At 42.5% G+C, this 17,052-nt stretch overlaps 3 protein-coding genes across 12 annotated transcripts in view; 2 read left to right on the plus strand and 1 right to left on the minus strand.

Annotated features, from left to right (window-relative positions):
• The window catches only part of synj1 (synaptojanin 1), a 26,344-nt gene extending 21,720 nt beyond the window's left edge, over positions 1–4,624 (plus strand). Inside the window, exons 28-32 of the mRNA XM_032533485.1 lie at positions 597–638; positions 1,511–1,563; positions 1,677–1,866; positions 1,975–2,333; positions 3,401–4,624. Of these exons, the coding sequence (XP_032389376.1) occupies positions 597–638; positions 1,511–1,563; positions 1,677–1,866; positions 1,975–2,333; positions 3,401–4,381 (1,625 nt within the window). The 3' untranslated portion in view covers positions 4,382–4,624. The remainder of the gene's footprint in view (positions 1–596; positions 639–1,510; positions 1,564–1,676; positions 1,867–1,974; positions 2,334–3,400) is intronic.
• A 3,315-nt stretch (positions 4,625–7,939) lies between these two features.
• On the plus strand, positions 7,940–10,884 carry cfap298 (cilia and flagella associated protein 298). 5 transcript variants are annotated; one of them, XM_032534131.1, is made up of 8 exons: positions 7,940–8,062; positions 8,385–8,555; positions 8,879–9,046; positions 9,473–9,540; positions 9,634–9,792; positions 9,988–10,119; positions 10,234–10,329; positions 10,438–10,884. In XM_032534131.1, the coding sequence occupies exons 2-8, from the start codon at positions 8,417–8,419 to the stop codon at positions 10,546–10,548; spliced, it is 873 nt and encodes a 290-aa protein (XP_032390022.1). In that variant the 5' UTR covers positions 7,940–8,062; positions 8,385–8,416; the 3' UTR covers positions 10,549–10,884. The 5 variants fall into 5 exon arrangements, with proteins under 5 accessions (XP_032390022.1, XP_032390018.1, XP_032390017.1 ...); XM_032534127.1 differs by having other exon boundaries at positions 7,962–8,062; positions 8,389–8,555; XM_032534126.1 differs by having other exon boundaries at positions 7,983–8,087.
• A 495-nt stretch (positions 10,885–11,379) lies between these two features.
• On the minus strand, positions 11,380–16,974 carry eva1c (eva-1 homolog C (C. elegans)). 6 transcript variants are annotated; one of them, XM_032534125.1, is made up of 8 exons: positions 16,401–16,974; positions 14,992–15,191; positions 14,521–14,644; positions 14,126–14,278; positions 13,013–13,156; positions 12,315–12,392; positions 12,133–12,225; positions 11,380–12,038 (listed from the first exon to the last, which is right to left on the minus strand). In XM_032534125.1, exons 1-8 carry the CDS (start codon positions 16,513–16,515, stop codon positions 11,683–11,685), a joined length of 1,263 nt encoding a protein of 420 aa, XP_032390016.1. In that variant the 5' UTR covers positions 16,516–16,974; the 3' UTR covers positions 11,380–11,682. The 6 variants fall into 6 exon arrangements, with proteins under 6 accessions (XP_032390016.1, XP_032390015.1, XP_032390014.1 ...); XM_032534124.1 differs by having other exon boundaries at positions 12,315–12,395; XM_032534123.1 differs by having other exon boundaries at positions 12,133–12,237; positions 16,401–16,973.
• Positions 16,975–17,052: the final 78 nt, after the last annotated feature.

Raw genomic sequence — 17,052 nt, forward strand, 5'->3', positions numbered from 1 at the left:
ATATATATATATATATATATATATATATATAAGAAAACACACACACACGCACAAATAAGCAGGGAATGAAAAAACCTGAAAGAGGTTTAAGGACTAGCGGGACCAAATCCACTGGAGGCAAGTTCAGGCTTTTCTGAACAACATTTCTCCTTCCCCATCACGAGAGTAATGTGAATCAAAACGAGGCTACTTTAATCAGTCAATTACATTATTATCAGGAGTCATGAGTACAAACATTTCAGATGACCATCTGACTGAAATGGTTGCACATAGTAGGAAACTCCCAGTTGTACACTCTATCATTATGGACTAAATAAGTATTGATTTGGTGGTCATAGTCTTTTCATAACTGGGGAGATTACGTGAGTTAAAGGTTTCCAAACATTAAATGGTCTTAATGTCAGATTGGCTACAGGAAAATCTTCCTTGGGCAAGTAGATCTTCCGACGCATCACTGCTCTGCTGCATTTTTACCAACATACGCTATTCCTAGTGCTTCTTATAAAGTATTGTCAATAGTAACACCTACTTCCTGTCACCAGTACTCCACTTCGTGCATAACAGTAATGTGGTTTGGTTTCGTTTGTGCTGCAAAGGCCCAAAAAGCCCCGCTCTTCCTCAGCCAGATGATGCTGCAGGTGAGTGCCACATAGCATGACATAGTCTCACTTAGCATTAGCGTACTAATTAAATAAAAGGATTGTAGAAAGGATTGTTACTCAATTTTGTAGGTTTGTATATGTCCAATGAACAGCCACTTTTTGTGGAGTGTTCTTGTACTTGCTGGGAGTGATATGGGGCTGAGATTATCCCTGTCTGTTCCTTATAATCCTGTGTTATGTGTTTATACCCCGACACAAATTAAGCCTGTTCCAGGGTGGGGAATAGGGTTTGGTTGCTAAGCCTATCGGTGACTTGGCCTGTCTTCACCTGACCGATATGTGTGATTAGCTTAATCCCTCTGTCACTAAGGGTGTGCGTGGTTAGCAGGGTTGACTTACATTTGGTGGCTGTACACAGTGATTTATTACAGAGACGCAAACATCTAAGTCGTGTGGGAACATGTTTGCAGGCATTGAGAGGGGTTCAGCAAGAGAATAGAAAAGAGGTGTGTGTGTGTTGTAAACTGTGTGAGTAGCACTGGGCTTACAGAACAAGGCCCGCCTCTCCTCCAGACCTCCTGCAGCTCAGGAATGACTTAATGACGATGACTCGTCATTGATTATTAGCCATGGGGAATTTGGTCTGAAATAGGTTAGGGTAGGTTTTCCGTGCACTTGTGTGATTTAATACAGAGCCTGTAAAACTTTTTTTGTGACCAAATGTTTTTATTAATGCTTGTAAAACTTATCGTTAGTTTTTGTTCATTTGCTTGAACCTCCCATCTCATAAAATGCTCCTGCTATTCCTTACATCTCTCCTTAGGGGGCAGTGCCCACATGATAGATACATTAAAGTAAGATTTCTTTTGTTGCTAATTTAGCCAGTTTGTCATTCTAAACTCTTTCAGCTAGAGGCCAGGTAGCAGTGGGAGCTCCTGGACCTGGAGGTGCTCCTAGACCGGTGAGTTTACAGTTCTGAATATCCAACAACATAAGGAGTTTGGCCTATCTTTTCTGATTTCCTACCCAATTTGTTAATTTCTCCATATTCTCTATGACCTCTTCATCATCCAGAATATCCCAGCACGTGCTGGGGTAATCAGTATTCCCCCTCAGTCTCGCCCACCACCTCTCTCTCACCCTGGAGCACCCAGACCCATCCCGGACGTGCATCCTGGGGCCCCTCGGCCCATCCCAGACACCCACCCTGGAGCCCCACGACCTGTGCCCAGTGGCCAGGCCAAACCGACTGACTTGCCTCTGGGTAAGGACGTGTTTTAACAGAGGCCATTATACTAGGTTATCAACACTAGAATGTTATTAATGTGATAGAGTGAATTAAGCCTTAACTCTGTTCTGTTTCCTTACTCAGGTCCTCCTCCTTTAGAGCCCCCTGCAGCGAGACCCCAGGTTCCATCACCCATGCAGCCCCAAACAGCTTCCCCTTTAGTTCAGTCCCAACTCCCACCAGCAATGCAGCCCCCCATGCAGCCCCAACCAGCTGCCCCTTCAGTTCACTCCCAACTCCCACCACCTATGCAACCCACATTTCAAGCTCCACTCCAGCCACAGCAAGCTCCTAAAGCAGCATCCCCTCCTGCTGCCGTGGCTGTTACTCCCCCTGCTGGGCTTCCACAGGGTCTAGCCTCTCCTAAACCCCCACCACGCTCCCGCTCTTCTCACACTCTGCCACCCGAAGCTGCCAAGTCTGAGACAGCCCCGGCTGTGCAGGTTGGTGCCAACTTCCTTTTCATTAAATTGTTGCAATTTAAGTAATTGAATAAAGAATATTAACTGTTGCTATAATTATCTATTGAGTACACTAAGATTATTCTGCTTGCATATAGTTAAATAATGTACTACAGATTCTTGCTCATATTCTGCTCATTAGACAAGATATTTTCTTGATTGTTGTGGAGACTGGGACAATAGCTTCTTTCTGCTGCTTTGTCTCACATAAAATGAGCTTAGTTGTCTGTCATTCTTCCTGCTTTTGTCTCTCTGATACATTTGTCTCTCTCTCACAAGCTGGAGAAGCCCTCAGGGTAACAGGTACTTTATATTAAACCACCTCTTTGTCTCATCATCCATAGCACAACAGTCCTCTGCTCTGATGTTATTACCTCTCATACATTACACTTAGTAACCTCCTCCTTCTCTCCTATTTCTTAATAACCTTTCCTTCCTTTTATGTCTCCTAAGTTATTTCAACCTGGATGTTTTTAGTCCAGTGCAATGCCAGGCATTGTCTTGTTTTTAAGCTCATAAAATGGAGAAGTCCTTGTCTTCTTTTGTCGGTCCAACATATTGACATGAAAAAAATGACCGATGAAAATGGGATTTTTTTGTTGTTGGCCATTTTCCCCTCACTAGTCTTTTCATATCTGCTCACTGTAGTTCAGGTGATGAGAATGAGCACATATGCAATGACCTCATAATTTGATTTGACATTTTGTTTAATTTGCATTATTTCATTCATTTGTATTAGAGTCTGTGATTGTATGTGATGCATACATTGGTTGTCAGTGTATTTAAATTGGCCGGATTAAAGTTACCCTGTGGAAGTTTTGACTATTGGAGGCATTATGGTTCAAGTAAACACTGGATGTAAATATATAATTGTTCGTTTACAAGAAAGCTCCAATGCTCCAATTAAACGTTGACCCAAGCTAAAAATGATAATAAGCTAACTGATGGACCATTAGTTTGTAAAACACTCTTTAGTCCATTGTTTATAGTTTGACACAGCATTTGTTGTGACAGCTGAATGGCTTTCTCTTTGTTTTGGTCCTCCTTAGACCAATGGCCTGAATGGAATCCACAGAGAAGCACAATGGATGCCCGAACCTTTCGACCAACTTTCCTGGCACACCACCCAGTCCCTGACCAGAGGCTCCTCTCTGCGTACTCCCCCCTCTGTTCCTGTGTCTACGATGTTCTCCAACACTCTCCCTTCATCCTTCTCCCTCCAGTCATCTGCTCTGTCAGACCTGCAGGCACTTGATTCATCCTCCTCTTCCTCACTTTCCACCCCGTCACCGTTCACCTCCTCCCTGCTCCCGCCCCCGCCGGTCCAGTCTCGTAGCCGCTCGCAGGAGACACTGCGTGCGTCCCCCGGCCCCGTCCCAATTGACTTGCTTCCTGCCCGACCCAGCAGCACCAATCCCTTCACAGGCCCACTGGCGCATCAACAGCACCGCTCACTCACCCCCGACTTTAGCGTCCAGCTCAGCGCCCCAAAGCCAAACATTCAGAGGAACATGTCTGTTCTTACTCAACCACTCATCCCCACCCCTGCTCCAGCAGCAGCCCCTACTGCTGCATCCTCCTCCCAGCTACAACGGACCATGTCCCTGTTTTGTCCATCATCCACTTTTAATCCTACACCTGCACCACTGCTCCCCCTCGCCCCATCTCCTGTTCCCGTCTTGCCTTTGGCACCACCCTCCTCCATTCTGCCTGCACTTCTTCGCCAGCCACCTCCTCCAAGAGCCAAACCAAACCAGCATTGGGTCACTTTTGATGATGATTTGGATTTTCAACCTCCAACTAAAACCCCACAAGCCCCCGTCTTCCCTTCCAGTTCCCTATTGTCCCGGACTCAGACTCAGCCCCACCGCTCTGTGTTTGACTCAGAGCCCGACTGGTTATCCTCGGTCCCTTCAGTGTTCCCAACTCTCCCTCCTCCCATCCCAACTAGAACTGTAACCAGTAACCCAAACCTCCCAGAGGGACCCAGTGATGACTTCTTCTTCTCCAGGGAGTCAACAGAAAGATAGGATCACTCTTAACATGTAAAGGGCATATCCAGATATGTATAGATATATGATAAATGTGTATATGTGTGTGTGTGTATGTACAAGAAGAAGTGTTTCAGAAGTATAGACCAATCCCCTTCTGAATTGCAGAAAATGATTTATACCTCAAGCAGCAACATGAGAGGTGTATGACCCTAAACTTTACCACAGGGATGTCTGCTTGTTCCCTGATATTACCATTTATTTTAATATATGAATCGTTTTGATGTTTATTTTTATTCATGGCAGCAAACGTGCCTGTGTCTACAGTATAGAGTTATGTATAGTACATCTACACGCACAAATCATTTGTTTGATCACCTGTGCAATATTCAGACATTTTCTGTTTGGCTGCACAATGCATTCGCCTGTGAGGTTCAGTGTTATCTGCATTCACTGACACACTGCGGTTCATATCCCTCATTTTGACTAACCTGTACAGCTGAGCGTAATTCTCAGAGTAGAGAGTAATCATCTACCTTCTCATGTTACTTGTAGTAGAAGGTTATGCACTACAGGTTTTACATTTGCCCCCAAAATAGCTTTTTTAGTTTTGTTCTCTTCTTTTGTGTATGAGGGGACAAATATAAAAGTCATATTGTGCACTTGCTTTTATCATGAATGTACTTAATGTTGCACTGGGTTTATCATTGCTTAAAGTGCTCATATTATGCTTTTTCCCTTTCCTTTATGTGCACATTGTAGGTTTACAAAGTCCACCCCAAAGGGACTTACCATCTCAACAGAAAATTCTGTTCACAAACTGCTCCAAACAGCTCTGTTGTAGTCCAGTATTTACTTCAACTGCGACAAACGTGCGTCACTTTGCGTCACACGTTATAATGCTCACCTAGCTGCTAGCATGCACGCCCTCATACTCTGCTTCTGACTGGCTCGTAGTCCTCACCTAGCTACTGCGCATGTACAACTCCCAACAAAGATGGAACAGAAGTGCGATGCCTCACTAAAACAGAGAGCTTAAGATACAAAATAGGGTGTTTTTTGAAAATTAAACCATGTAAAACTATTCTCATATAACTATTAAATATACTTATGAACCTGAAAATAAGCATAATATGAGCACTTTAATGCGAATTTCACAGCGTGAAAAAGAACGGCACGAGTCAGTGTCAGTCAGTCAAACTGTGCACTGCCGCAGGACTGATGCTCTATAACGCCATCCCATCCACTTGATAGTAAGATATTTTGTTCTCTCTCTATTCAGCCATCATTCTTCGTCAGTGGTCTGTTACGATTAGCTGAATATATTTTGTAGCTTCATATCAAAACCTATACATAGTGATTATGTATAAATGTATGTTTTCAACATGGAAACTACTCGCTCGTTTGTGATGACCGTATCAGTGGTTTGCACAACGTTACTGATATGCACTTGAAAGGCTGTATTCTCTCTCATTTGTGTTCTTGCTGATATCAACGAGAGCCTGTGGATTGAACAGATGACATTCCCACCTCTGTAGTGTGTTGATCCTTCTCGATTTATCCAAAGCATTTAACCACACCATTGTAAATTCAACAAATGTGGCTTGTGTATATTACTGTTACTCAAAGTTCGAAGATAGTGTGATTTGGGGCCGTGGACATGGCAGCAAGGACAAGCCATGCATAATAATAATAATAAAAAGAGGGCACTTTTTTTTTTACTTCAATTTTTGCTAATTATAAAAGTCATGATTTTAATTTCTAAGAACATTTACTCTAAATAATCTATTGTTGATACTGTGGTGAGATGTAATGTGTTGTATTTGAGGTGCATATCGTCTTGTCGTGTCTGACAATGTTTGTGTTTTGGACGTGAGTGTGTGTGTGAACAGAGTTAAGAGTGGAATATCTGAGCTTTTCCGCTAAGGACGTCTTCTCTTTTAAGTGCACACGGTGTATTAGCTTACAGATTTTGAACTGACAGCCACTCTATTCACATGCGTATGGCTGTGACTGCATTTCCTCTCTCCAGCCTTCCAAGGCCTGTGGAGGGGCTTTACTGGATGCGAAAATGTCAACAATACAAGACAAATGACTTTTTCACAAAGCACCCACCACCTGAGTGAACGGAAGACTACTGTATTCACCACTTTGACTGAATATACTGACTCAACTACGCTGTATGCTTAAATGCATGACCAAATTCTCAGTTCCAGTTGACTGTTGTGTCCTTCCCAGGCGCAGCATTGCCCACATTCCAGACAGTAGTGTGATTTGAGTGTTGGGTGTCAAACTGTCCTCAGCGTTTGCAGATCCACCTGTGATATCTAATCCATAGCTGTTTCCTCCAGTTGAGAGTAATTGTTAGTGAGCCTCTAGTTTGGTAACCATTCATGAGGTGTGTGTGGTGTTGTGAGAGGTGATGTGTCTGTAATTTGTCCATGCACTACCTTACTTCTCTCTTTCACTGCTGCTGAGTTGTATTATTTATGGTCTTCAAAGCATGGAGGATAAAACATTTGACCCAAGAAAGTAGCAACTAACGCTTCTGCACTTTTGTTTAAACACAACGTAAAATCCGTACAAATAATCTGTGCTCATTGCACTGAAAGCAGTAAACATTTATGTAAGCAAGTGTATCAGGTTGCATTTTCTACATGTGGATGTCATCTCAAAAATGCATTTATTGTTATCCAAATGTGTGCAGTAGATACTGTATCTGCATTAATAGTAAGGGACTAGCCAGCGCTTTGTGTCATGTTCAAGATGAGATTTTATAGGAAACAAATTGCTCCTTTTGTGAGGTTGGTGTCCCTTTTTATGGCTATAATTCATAGTAAATAAAGAGCCTGTGTTATTGAACATATTCTATATGTATTAAAGAGAAAACACGAAGCTGCCATTCATGTTAATATCCAACGTTCCATATTTTAAGTGCACAGCTGATTGCACATTCATGTATGAAGCCGTTTATGTTGTATGTATGCAAAAATAAATGTAAGTTGACCCTGAATTTTGATGTTTGTCTTTTCTAACTGCAGGCTGTAACTTTATTGCACATTATAAAAAGATATACCTATCATACCTTTATCAGATTTTAGTGTGTGTGTGTGTGTGTCTCTGTCTGTCTGTCTGTCTGTCATACTTACTTCTAAAATGTATCACATTACTCATAAATAAAATGCTGAGGTAAATATGATTGACATTTATGTTTACTTTTAATTCATTCATGTTTATCTAATTAATCTGGATCATGTTTTACTGTTTGACTTTTCCATGATAAGTGTCAGCTTAGCGGTGCGGCATTCCTTTATTTGGTGTGTGTCCTAATTAGTATGTGTGTGTGTACAGTATTTTTAGGCAAGTGGAATGTACTTTTGTCTTCTGGTGTAGCAGGAAGCTTGTGAATAACATTTTCAACAAGATGACTTATGTTCAATTAATCATTCTGCCCTCCTGGAATACCGTTGAGCAAGGCACACCATCCCTATGGAGTTTACTACAGTATCGCTAGCTAAGTGGTTACAACATTAGGAAGATCTTGCTACTGAGTTGCAATTAACGGTCTATGGTTGCAACCTTCCACAGTGTTGCCATCAGATACCTATAGAGGGCGGTAACACTTCTTGGATTGTCCTAACCTGCCGTAAATAGTTCACACGAGATGCTTGCGAGATCCAGATGCTTCTCTGGACCGACGCTACCGGTTGTAAACAAAGTGTGAGCCGAGCTCAGTCTGAACTTTTTTCTTGTGCTTGTCATGTCACTATACAGCTAAACGTTACCATTTCCAGTAACTGTGGAGAAATTACCCTTTATCAGACTGAGCTATTAACTGTAACACCTAAGTTATACTAGCTAGCTAACGTTAGCTAGGTTAAAGCTAGCTTTTTGTCTATAGTGTGCTCACGACTGTTGCTATGGTTACACTGTTTTCCTAAGACTCCGGGCACTGCGTTACACGGACTCTTCGTGCTGTGGTGGGTTTATTAGCTAAACAACAAAGTCGTTTTAAAATTACATCCCTAAACGCCTCTTTTAGCTAGTAAACCGGCGGTGAGCTGCTTTTGCAAGATGGTTCTGCTACATGTGAAGCGTGGAGATGAAAGCCAGTTTCTTTTCAACACCACTGTGGACGCGCCTCTGGAAACGGTGATCCAGCAAATTACAGCCATTTACAACGGGAGACTCAAAGTGGACAGAATATGTTCAGGTACAAAAATGACATGTCCCAGCGCTTTCTGTTCATACTGTTGGTATGAGAAGTGTCAGTAGACTCACATATCTCTCTTTACTATTTAAACTGGGTAACTTGGAAAAATACCACTAGCCTTGATACATTAGTAGCTATAAAGAAGAGACAAATAAGTAATTATTCACGTTTATTAGGGTGTGAGCAGATTTTGTGTTTTTATTCTTAAATAATTGACTGACTGGATTTTCTGTTGAACATTTAGGTTTTATAGTTCGTATCCAGTCTACTAGGTTACTGTATGTTGGCATTGACTAGCTGCTTGTTCATCTGTGTACCCACAGAGATCCCAGAGCTGGCAGACCATGGCATCACACTGCCACCCAACATGCAGGGGCTGACAGAGGAGCAGATTGTGGAGCTGAAACTGAAGGATGAATGGGAAGACAAGTGTGTACCCAGCGGGGGGGCAGTATTCAGGAAGGATGAGATTGGGAGGAGGAACGGACACGGTGAGAATATGACTTTTGACTGTTAGGCCACGTAGTTTTACAAGAAGACTTTGCTAAACCCATAACGTTGTCGGCAAGATTGGTCCTTTGCATGTGCTTGTAACTTGTAACTGCAAACCGTGACATGCGTGGACAGATATTTACACCTCCTATTCCTCTTTATTAAATTCCCTCTTGTGACTTGAAAACCCTGCAATTAAAGAATGTTAACAATTGTAAGTATGTAATTCCCTCGTCCCATTTGATTGTGCATCCCTGATGTGAATAACACACAGATGCTACTATTGTGCGGAACAATTTTGTGAAGACGTTTGTCAAGCATTTCTTTTTAATTTGCATAAAAACATGTTTAACTTAATTTCTATGCAAGCAGGAACAATAAAAGATTTTGGTAATCTGACAATCCAACTCATTGCCTTCTATCAGCTCCAAATGAAAAAATGAAAGAGATGTTGATGAGAACCGTGGAGGAGGCAAAGGCACTGATCTCCAAAGTGAGTATTAGGGTAAACACTAAATCTGTGATTGTCTTCTTCAAAAAGGGTCACTGCTTTTTATTCAAACTGTCTCTCTGATCATCTTTTCAGAAACAAGTTCAAGCTAACGTTTGTGTCACTATGGAGATGGTGAAGGAAGCCTTGGATCCGCTAAGGGGGGCGGTCATGATCGTGTACCCCATGGGGCTGCCTCCTCATGACCCCATCAGAATGGAGTTTGAGGACTGTGAAGACCTTGCAGGAACACAGGTAAACAGCTAAACCTGTGTTAGTAATCAGCTTGTCCTTGCAGCTATTAGCTAATGGCCATCTGAAATTAGTTTTTAGTCAACAACAGGGGCATGAGTTACTATTGTTAATGTTTGTCTGTAGTGTCTCCTTGGTACTCTCTTTTTCCTCCCTCCATTTCTCTGCATTTGCTCTCTTTGTCTGTCTGTACTTTAGGCATCTCTGCAGGTGATCACAGAGGACGAGTGCCAGCTATGGTGGGCTGCTAAAGAGATGCAGAGGGGAAAAAAACTGCAGGACTACATTGGCAAAAATGAAAAGACAAAGCTTGTGGTAAAAATCCAAAAGGTGAGATCCATTTCAGCCTAAAGGGAGTACTTGTGTGATATATGGCAAGCATTGTCTGTGTTGTTAAGTGTTTTTGGTTAGTTTTGAGAATATATTAGTTGTCATTCCCTCCAGAAAGGGCAGGGGGCACCAGCGAGAGAGCCTCTGGTCACTGATGAGCAGCAGAAACAGATGATGATGCATATGTACAAGAGGCAGGAGGAACTCAAGGTGAGAAAAAGGCTTAAGAAACCAAACACTCATAGACTTTTAAATATGTGCACATATTAAAACCCCGGTTTCTGTTTGTACTGAATGTGCCTTTTGAACCATTTTTAGAAGCTTGAGGAAGCAGATGATGATAGCTACCTGGAATCAGAGTGGACAGACAGACAGTCCCTCAGAAGACAGTTTCAAGGCCTCACCAACATCAAATGGGGACCAAGATAAAGACCTCCACCACTTAGATTCCTACCGTAAAGCTGCTGCCTTGACCTGGTCCTTCACAGCTCTAAATGCAAATGACTACAATGCCTTATCTTAATTCTGATATTAGTTTACTGTCTGTGTTATATGAGGTCTTCTGGAGAATATAAACAGCAGACGGGTTCATATGCCTTGGAGTAGTAACTGGATGATGACACGTGGAGGCCGATGCCATGAAAAACCTGATTTATTTCATCCTAAATCAGATCCATGTATTCATTTACCGATTGTTTTCACCCTGTTGTAAAGTTACATCTTTATTAAAGATGTGCAAACAATTACATTTCAGTTTAATCTAAATGTACTGTACATTTTTATTGATTGTGAAATAAAAAATAAAATCCAATAGAGTGGTTTTGTTTTGTTAACATTCAACATTTCATAGGTAGTGATTCATCTGGAACAGTTTTACATCCCTTGGATTGCTGGGACGAGGATGCTACACCTTTCCTCTCTTTGTCTCCAGTCTCACACACACACACACACACACATTACACACCTCTGAAAGTCTGTGCCGCTCTTGGGCAGGAAGTTGCCACATAGTAGATGGTTGTTCCAGCTCTTGTCCCAGCAGGGATGAGGAAGTTGTAGAGTTCAAAGTGAGAGAGTTTAATCCCACTGTGTGGAACTGTTGACAGAGTTGATGAAGTCACTCCAAGAGCAGTGGCCTGTTTCAAGGAACATTGCATAAAAAAAACATCCTGGATGTAATTTGTAGATTCAAAAAATAATTCCTTTTCTACATTCAAATAGTCTTCTGTCAAGACAAGTGAGTTTAACATTTTTGTAGCAATAAACAGTATTTTAACCTGAAATCTGAACTTCATTTGTTGGTAGATGTCCCATGAATAAAAACAGCATTTAAACAGTTACAGAATGTATGTGAGCTCCCATTTTACAGCATTAAAATCCCATTGATCCTTTAAAAATGGCTAGTACTGCAGTTTCACCTAAATATTACACTTTTCACAAACTGAGCTGCAAATATGTTAATACACAAGACAAACTGATTTAACATGTACAAAAAAGGTTGGGAGATGCTGCCAAAAATCCTGAAAATAAATCCTGAAGGTGCTAAACAGCATCCATAGGTCACAGTTAACATGAGCTGCCATTCATATAGGCATTCATCCATATCTCCTGTATGATCATCTCCCTGCGCTCAATCCTCTCCGCCCGTTCAGCTGCATCGCTGACATAAGTCACTTCCTCCCAGCCGTGAATCGCCGTCCTGTCTGCGGATGAGATTAAAGAGCTTTCTGTTCCCTCTTCGTCATCATCATCATCGTCCTCCTCCTGGCAGTTGACAACCTGGACATGAGACTTGGGTGCGAGTCTGTGATCTCTGAGCTGGCGTCCTCTGCAGGTCACTCGGACCGATACAGCCAACAGTGTGAGCAGAAGACCAACACACACACTGGAGGTGAACAGCAGCCCTGCCATTTCTGGATGCTCTGTGTAGGAAGCGAGGAAAGAAGATGTGTAAAACAGAAACAAACAAGGTGTATATGTGCATTCGTGAGTGCACGCATGCATGAATAATGTTACCTTTGATGTAGGCATAGGTCAGAAGAGAGGTGCTCATCATGGCCCCTGAGTTGTCTGGCCTTCTTGACCCTTTGGGGAAATGCGCCTCCAGATCTGCAGGAGAAGCTGCTATAAAACTTCGAATTATGATGTCAGGTAAAATGACACAGAAAACCTGGAATTGCAACAGATGGCATGGTTACCTTTTTTTGTGTCCACAGTAGGAGATGAGGTGGAGCTGAACACGTAAGGGTCTGCCTCTCTTAGTAAGGTCTGCGGTACTACTGAAAGGAAAACAGAAGAGACTGTCTTGATATTGCTGTGGACGATACAATCGATACAGATTCTGTGACTGTGCACTGGTGAATCTACAGCTGACCGTTCATCGGCAGGCCGCTTCACAAACTGGTCCCCCAGTGGAGTGAGTAACTCTCAAATTATCAATATGTTCTGCCCAATTATGTTGACAACTGGTCTGCAAGGTTGACACACATTGTGTTGTGCTAGATGGAGCCAACAGAGCCAGTCAAATAAATTCTGTCAACCAGGCTGAAGTCAAATCTCCAAGCTTTGACGCATGAACAAGGTTGCGGCATGACCTCACTGGCGCTTGTGCCAATTGCAGGAAGTTTACCAGGATGCCAGCCTCAACCCGCAAATCTGAGCTCACAATTATATCCTGCTACTGTGTTATTGGGTGTGATATGGTAAAAAAAAAACAGCTGATGGCTGAGATCCGCAGATAAGGTTCCATAATAGGAAACTACAAATGAATAAGGCAAAAACAAAAACCGACATGACGTGGGCTATGTATATACTAATATCACGAAAGCCCTTTCTTATTTTGAAACCTCTAATTAGTAATTGTATCTTGTGAATGAGGTAGCAGAAAGAGTCCTACCACAAGAATAGACAACACTGAGGTACTTCCTGGTTCCTGGAAAGCAGGGGTCCTTAAAGGTCTGGTTGCTTACAGCAACAGCACACTTCTGTTTGCTGTAGCAGGACTTGGACACCAAGTGTACAGCCTCGTGGTTCAGGCACTCTGTAGGGAACAGCAAAGAGAAACTCAGAGAACCAATCGGATAAGAAACGCGCGTGTGTGTGTAATGCTCACTCAACTTGTTCACTGATGTGTACTTTAGTTGAACTACCCGAACCACCGTTTCAATGTTTTGCAGGAGTTTGGTTGCAGTTTAACTACAATGAAATCACCTTTTTGTCAGCCATGGGATTTTTTTCCCCACCAAATATTAACCCAGTGCCTCTGTGTTGGTTCAATGTTATCTCTAAATGTGCTTGTTCTATAGCATTCAATGTTGATATAAGTTACTTTAAAGCACTCTGCCATGCCATTGTAAAATTTGTAGAATTTGGTAGAATTACTAACAAATGACAACAAAATCTAGCCTTTATCGCACACCATTCCTGTATGCCTTTTTTGCAGCAGACTTTTACCTTGTCATACCAGGAACAGCACAGATGTCCTCAGTAACATTAATGATGGTTGGGCCCCACCAAAAAGGAAGTCAGCCTTTACCGATGTTATTAGTTACACCTGTGCTTTTTCTGCTTTGGCATGTCAAAATATCTGCTGTGAAAAAAGCCGACCGTGTAGTTTTTTCCTTTGTTTCTCTTTGATTTAAGCCACATTTATAAATCCCCATCACTTTGCATTGTAAAGCAAATTTAAGTGAACAGATTAGAGCTTCTATTTCCATTGGACTTTTACTCATGTCAGCATGAAGATAACTTGACATGTCATGGTTGGAAAAGTACAGTTGTAAATTCCATTTAGCTGCTTTGGTTTACAGGGACACTTGGATGTGACAGAGCCCGGTGTAACTGTCAGAGTAGTGAAACCTTTTACTTACAGCTTTCCTAAAACTTTCCTATTTCACTATGTGAACTAGTTTCTGAAGACATCACACCCCTGGCTTAATTGTTTACCTTGCAAAATGAATCATCTGTTAGTCACCACCATATGCGGATACTGAATATCCCGTTGACTCACCGAATGGGGGTGGTCTTGTCAGGCGCGAGGGGCAGGTGTCAGTCTGGCCAAGACTTCTCCCATAGACAGCTGCATAGATGTTCAGAACCTTGGGGGGCTTACAGCGCAGAATCATCGTCTCCCCCTCGCACACCACATGTCTTTTGTGTTCAGCTGAGTGAAGGGAAGAATCAATGGGGATGAGGTGGTTAAGGGGACGATTTAGTGGGAAACGGAGGCGTTAGGATGGGGGGAAGGGGTAAAATGTTTTTGTATGGCTGTGTAGTTATTTCGTACTCATCCACCAGTAAATGTAAGAGAAACTGAGGCTGAAACAGGGAGCCTGAGTTGACTGGGAGATGGGATATGACAATAAAAAAGGTAGGGACAAATGGGAATAGAGCTGCTGGACTCACTTGGTTTACACTTGTAGTCCACATGGAGGTATTTGGTAGTGCCAGGACAGGGGTCCTTCCCAAACAGCAGGTGGTTGACAGGCAGCTGACAATGTCTGTGGCTCTGACACTCTGACAGCAGCTTCTGCACAGCAAACACCAGGGACAGTGAGCATTTACCTCTTTTAACCTCTTTTGCTTTGATATTACACTCCACAGTGGGCACAATGTAAATCAGATGCAAAAAGAATGACGTGCTAACTGGCAGACAAATGTAAGACAGTGGGCTGTACCTTTAATAAATCTACTAATAAACAGTCAGCAGCATTCACAAGCCAGCTCATCCATGGGTTGTGTGTGTTCACGGCAAAAAGAAAACACATTTGGGGAGAAATCTTTGCAAGTAAGTCAGCTGCCAACTGGTGAACACCAGCATACACGAGTGACCCAGTGAGAGTAAAAAGGGCTGTATTTGAGACACATAAAATGCACCTGTAGAGCGGTAAAAGCTGAGCAGCTGTGGTTGTGGGCTCTGAGCGGAGGGTCTGGGTCTGCTTTACACAACCACGCCTCGCCGCTCCCATAGAAGGCAGACTGGATGGAAATGGTGGAGTGACGTGGACAGTGGAGACGCAGAGGCTGTCCGTCACACGCTTGAGCTGAGTGACTGGTGATGATCCTGGACAGGTAGTCTGTCGCACAAAAGGCATTGGTTAGGCTGTAATGCACATAGAAACATACAGGTGCATTGAAAGGACATGCAACGAGTACATAAGTACAACTCAGCCTGTGGAAATAGTAAATAGTTATTATACGATAGATGTCATCAGGGTTATCTCAGCTTGGGCGATAATAAATAGGCTGTATCGGTGTCTTGTGAGATTAGAAAATTGCTGGAGTACTCCTTTAAATCCACACAATCATATAAGGGATAGACAACCACCCGGGACGTGTTCCCAGTTGCAGTGTATTGTTTGTCACTTGTTTATAATTTCTAAATGTCTAAAAAAACAAAAACAATTACTAGAAGAAATTTGACCACAAAAAGGCATGGACAACCAGAGGAACCCTCTAAGAGAAGGTGTGCTTCCAGGGGCTCCGTCAACTCCACTATTACTTGAAGAGGTAGAAATAGTCAAAAAGAGAAAGGATTTTAACCTTTCATTTGTGTAGTTTTTTTCCAATCCGCATCTGTGGTTTCAGATCAGTTTGTTTGGCCTCTTTGGAGCTCGGTTAGGTGTCTCGTGTTGCTTTGAAAACGTACCCAATATAAAGTGCTGACTGCCAGATCTCTTTCCTGGGTGGCACACCCCGCCAGCTGGCTTTCCACCTAATGTGACCCACCTTTGCTGCTTGGTGTGCAGGTGGGATTAAGCTGCCTCATATCAAAGTCCCTTATCTATCTTTCCATTATTTGTCAAGGTTTTTTTTAGCACAAATCAGAACTGATTCAATTTGATAGGATGAATAGTTTAGATAAAATATTGGAAAACTCCAACATTATTTTAACATAAAGGAGATGTATTTTACTCCTCACACTGTATCTTTTACATAAGCCCTTCTCAGACAGGTGTGCAGTTCCATGCCAGACCTCAAACGGATGCTTCGGGACAGATGGCTGGTATTTGTTATGTTATAAATGTTATAAAAAAAACCATAATAATAATTTGAAAAAATCTATTACCACCTTATGTTTCACACCATACACGATCTGTAAAAATATGCTTTTAAAACTCCCCCACTGTATCTATTATTACACAGCTTATAACAGGGCATACTAAAATCTAAGAAACAACTTTCTATAGGCCTAATCTTTAACTATTGGCACCCTGATTTATCCTCCTCCTCCTTCCACTGCACCACCATCACCATCACCATCATCATCATCATCATCATCATACTTGAAAAGTCAGCCAGTCCAGTCATGCGTCTGGTCCACAGGAGTAAAGTCAGGCAGAAGAGGCTGTGACTCCAGTCTAGTCCGTGGCAAGGACGCGTCCAGCTCATGATTTGCATCCTGTTTCTGAGATCATATTTAAGAGACTGCAAAATTCCCTGTAGGCTGCTGGATACTCATAAAAATCATAAAAACCCATACAAATGCGTCATCTTCGTATGGCCTACGCATTTGTAAAAAAATAAATAAATAAATGAAGGTAGTTAGAAAGTAGTTGGCGAAGCCATCGCTTCACCCATATGTCTTCCTTCACGGAAAATATTACAAATGAAGCATAACCCAGCGCCTGTGTGCTGGTGAATGAGAGCAGCCCGTGCCCCAATGCAGCATGGCCCACAGAGCAGGTTAGAAATAGCAGCTGCGCAACAAGTTGGTCCAAACTGACGAGATGAGAAACCGACGCGTGGTGATCCTCCAGCCCGACTCCACTGTTGTTCAACACCGCAGATTTGTGAATAGATGCGTGGGGAAACTGAAAGCGACTTACAGTAACAGCTGAGTTGGAATTATGGTGTGGGCGTGGCATGTACAACTATTTTAAAGGCAAAAGCGGCGACACAGTGAATGGTATGACGCACTGGCAGGACCCCCCCCCC

The sequence above is a fragment of the Etheostoma spectabile genome, chromosome 13, assembly GCF_008692095.1.
Source record: "Etheostoma spectabile isolate EspeVRDwgs_2016 chromosome 13, UIUC_Espe_1.0, whole genome shotgun sequence".
NCBI classification, from domain to species: domain Eukaryota; kingdom Metazoa; phylum Chordata; class Actinopteri; order Perciformes; family Percidae; genus Etheostoma; species Etheostoma spectabile.

Excerpts from the sequence above, each read along its gene's own strand:
- eva1c (XM_032534120.1), bottom strand. The coding sequence starts at position 16,515 with ATGCAAATCATGAGCTGGACGCGTCCTTGCCACGGACTAGACTGGAGT. Across the intron at positions 15,192-16,400 it reads TGGACTGGCTGACTTTTCAA|ACTACCTGTCCAGGATCATC; the intron begins GTATGATGATGA and ends TTTGTGCGACAG. Across the intron at positions 12,039-12,132 it reads GACCTATGCCTACATCAAAG|AGCATCCAGAAATGGCAGGG; the intron begins GTAACATTATTC and ends CTTCCTACACAG.
- cfap298 (XM_032534126.1), top strand. The coding sequence starts at position 8,024 with ATGCTTCTCTGGACCGACGCTACCGGTTGTAAACAAAGTGTGAGCCGA. Across the intron at positions 9,047-9,472 it reads TGGGAGGAGGAACGGACACG|CTCCAAATGAAAAAATGAAA; the intron begins GTGAGAATATGA and ends GCCTTCTATCAG. Across the intron at positions 9,793-9,987 it reads AAGACCTTGCAGGAACACAG|GCATCTCTGCAGGTGATCAC; the intron begins GTAAACAGCTAA and ends TCTGTACTTTAG.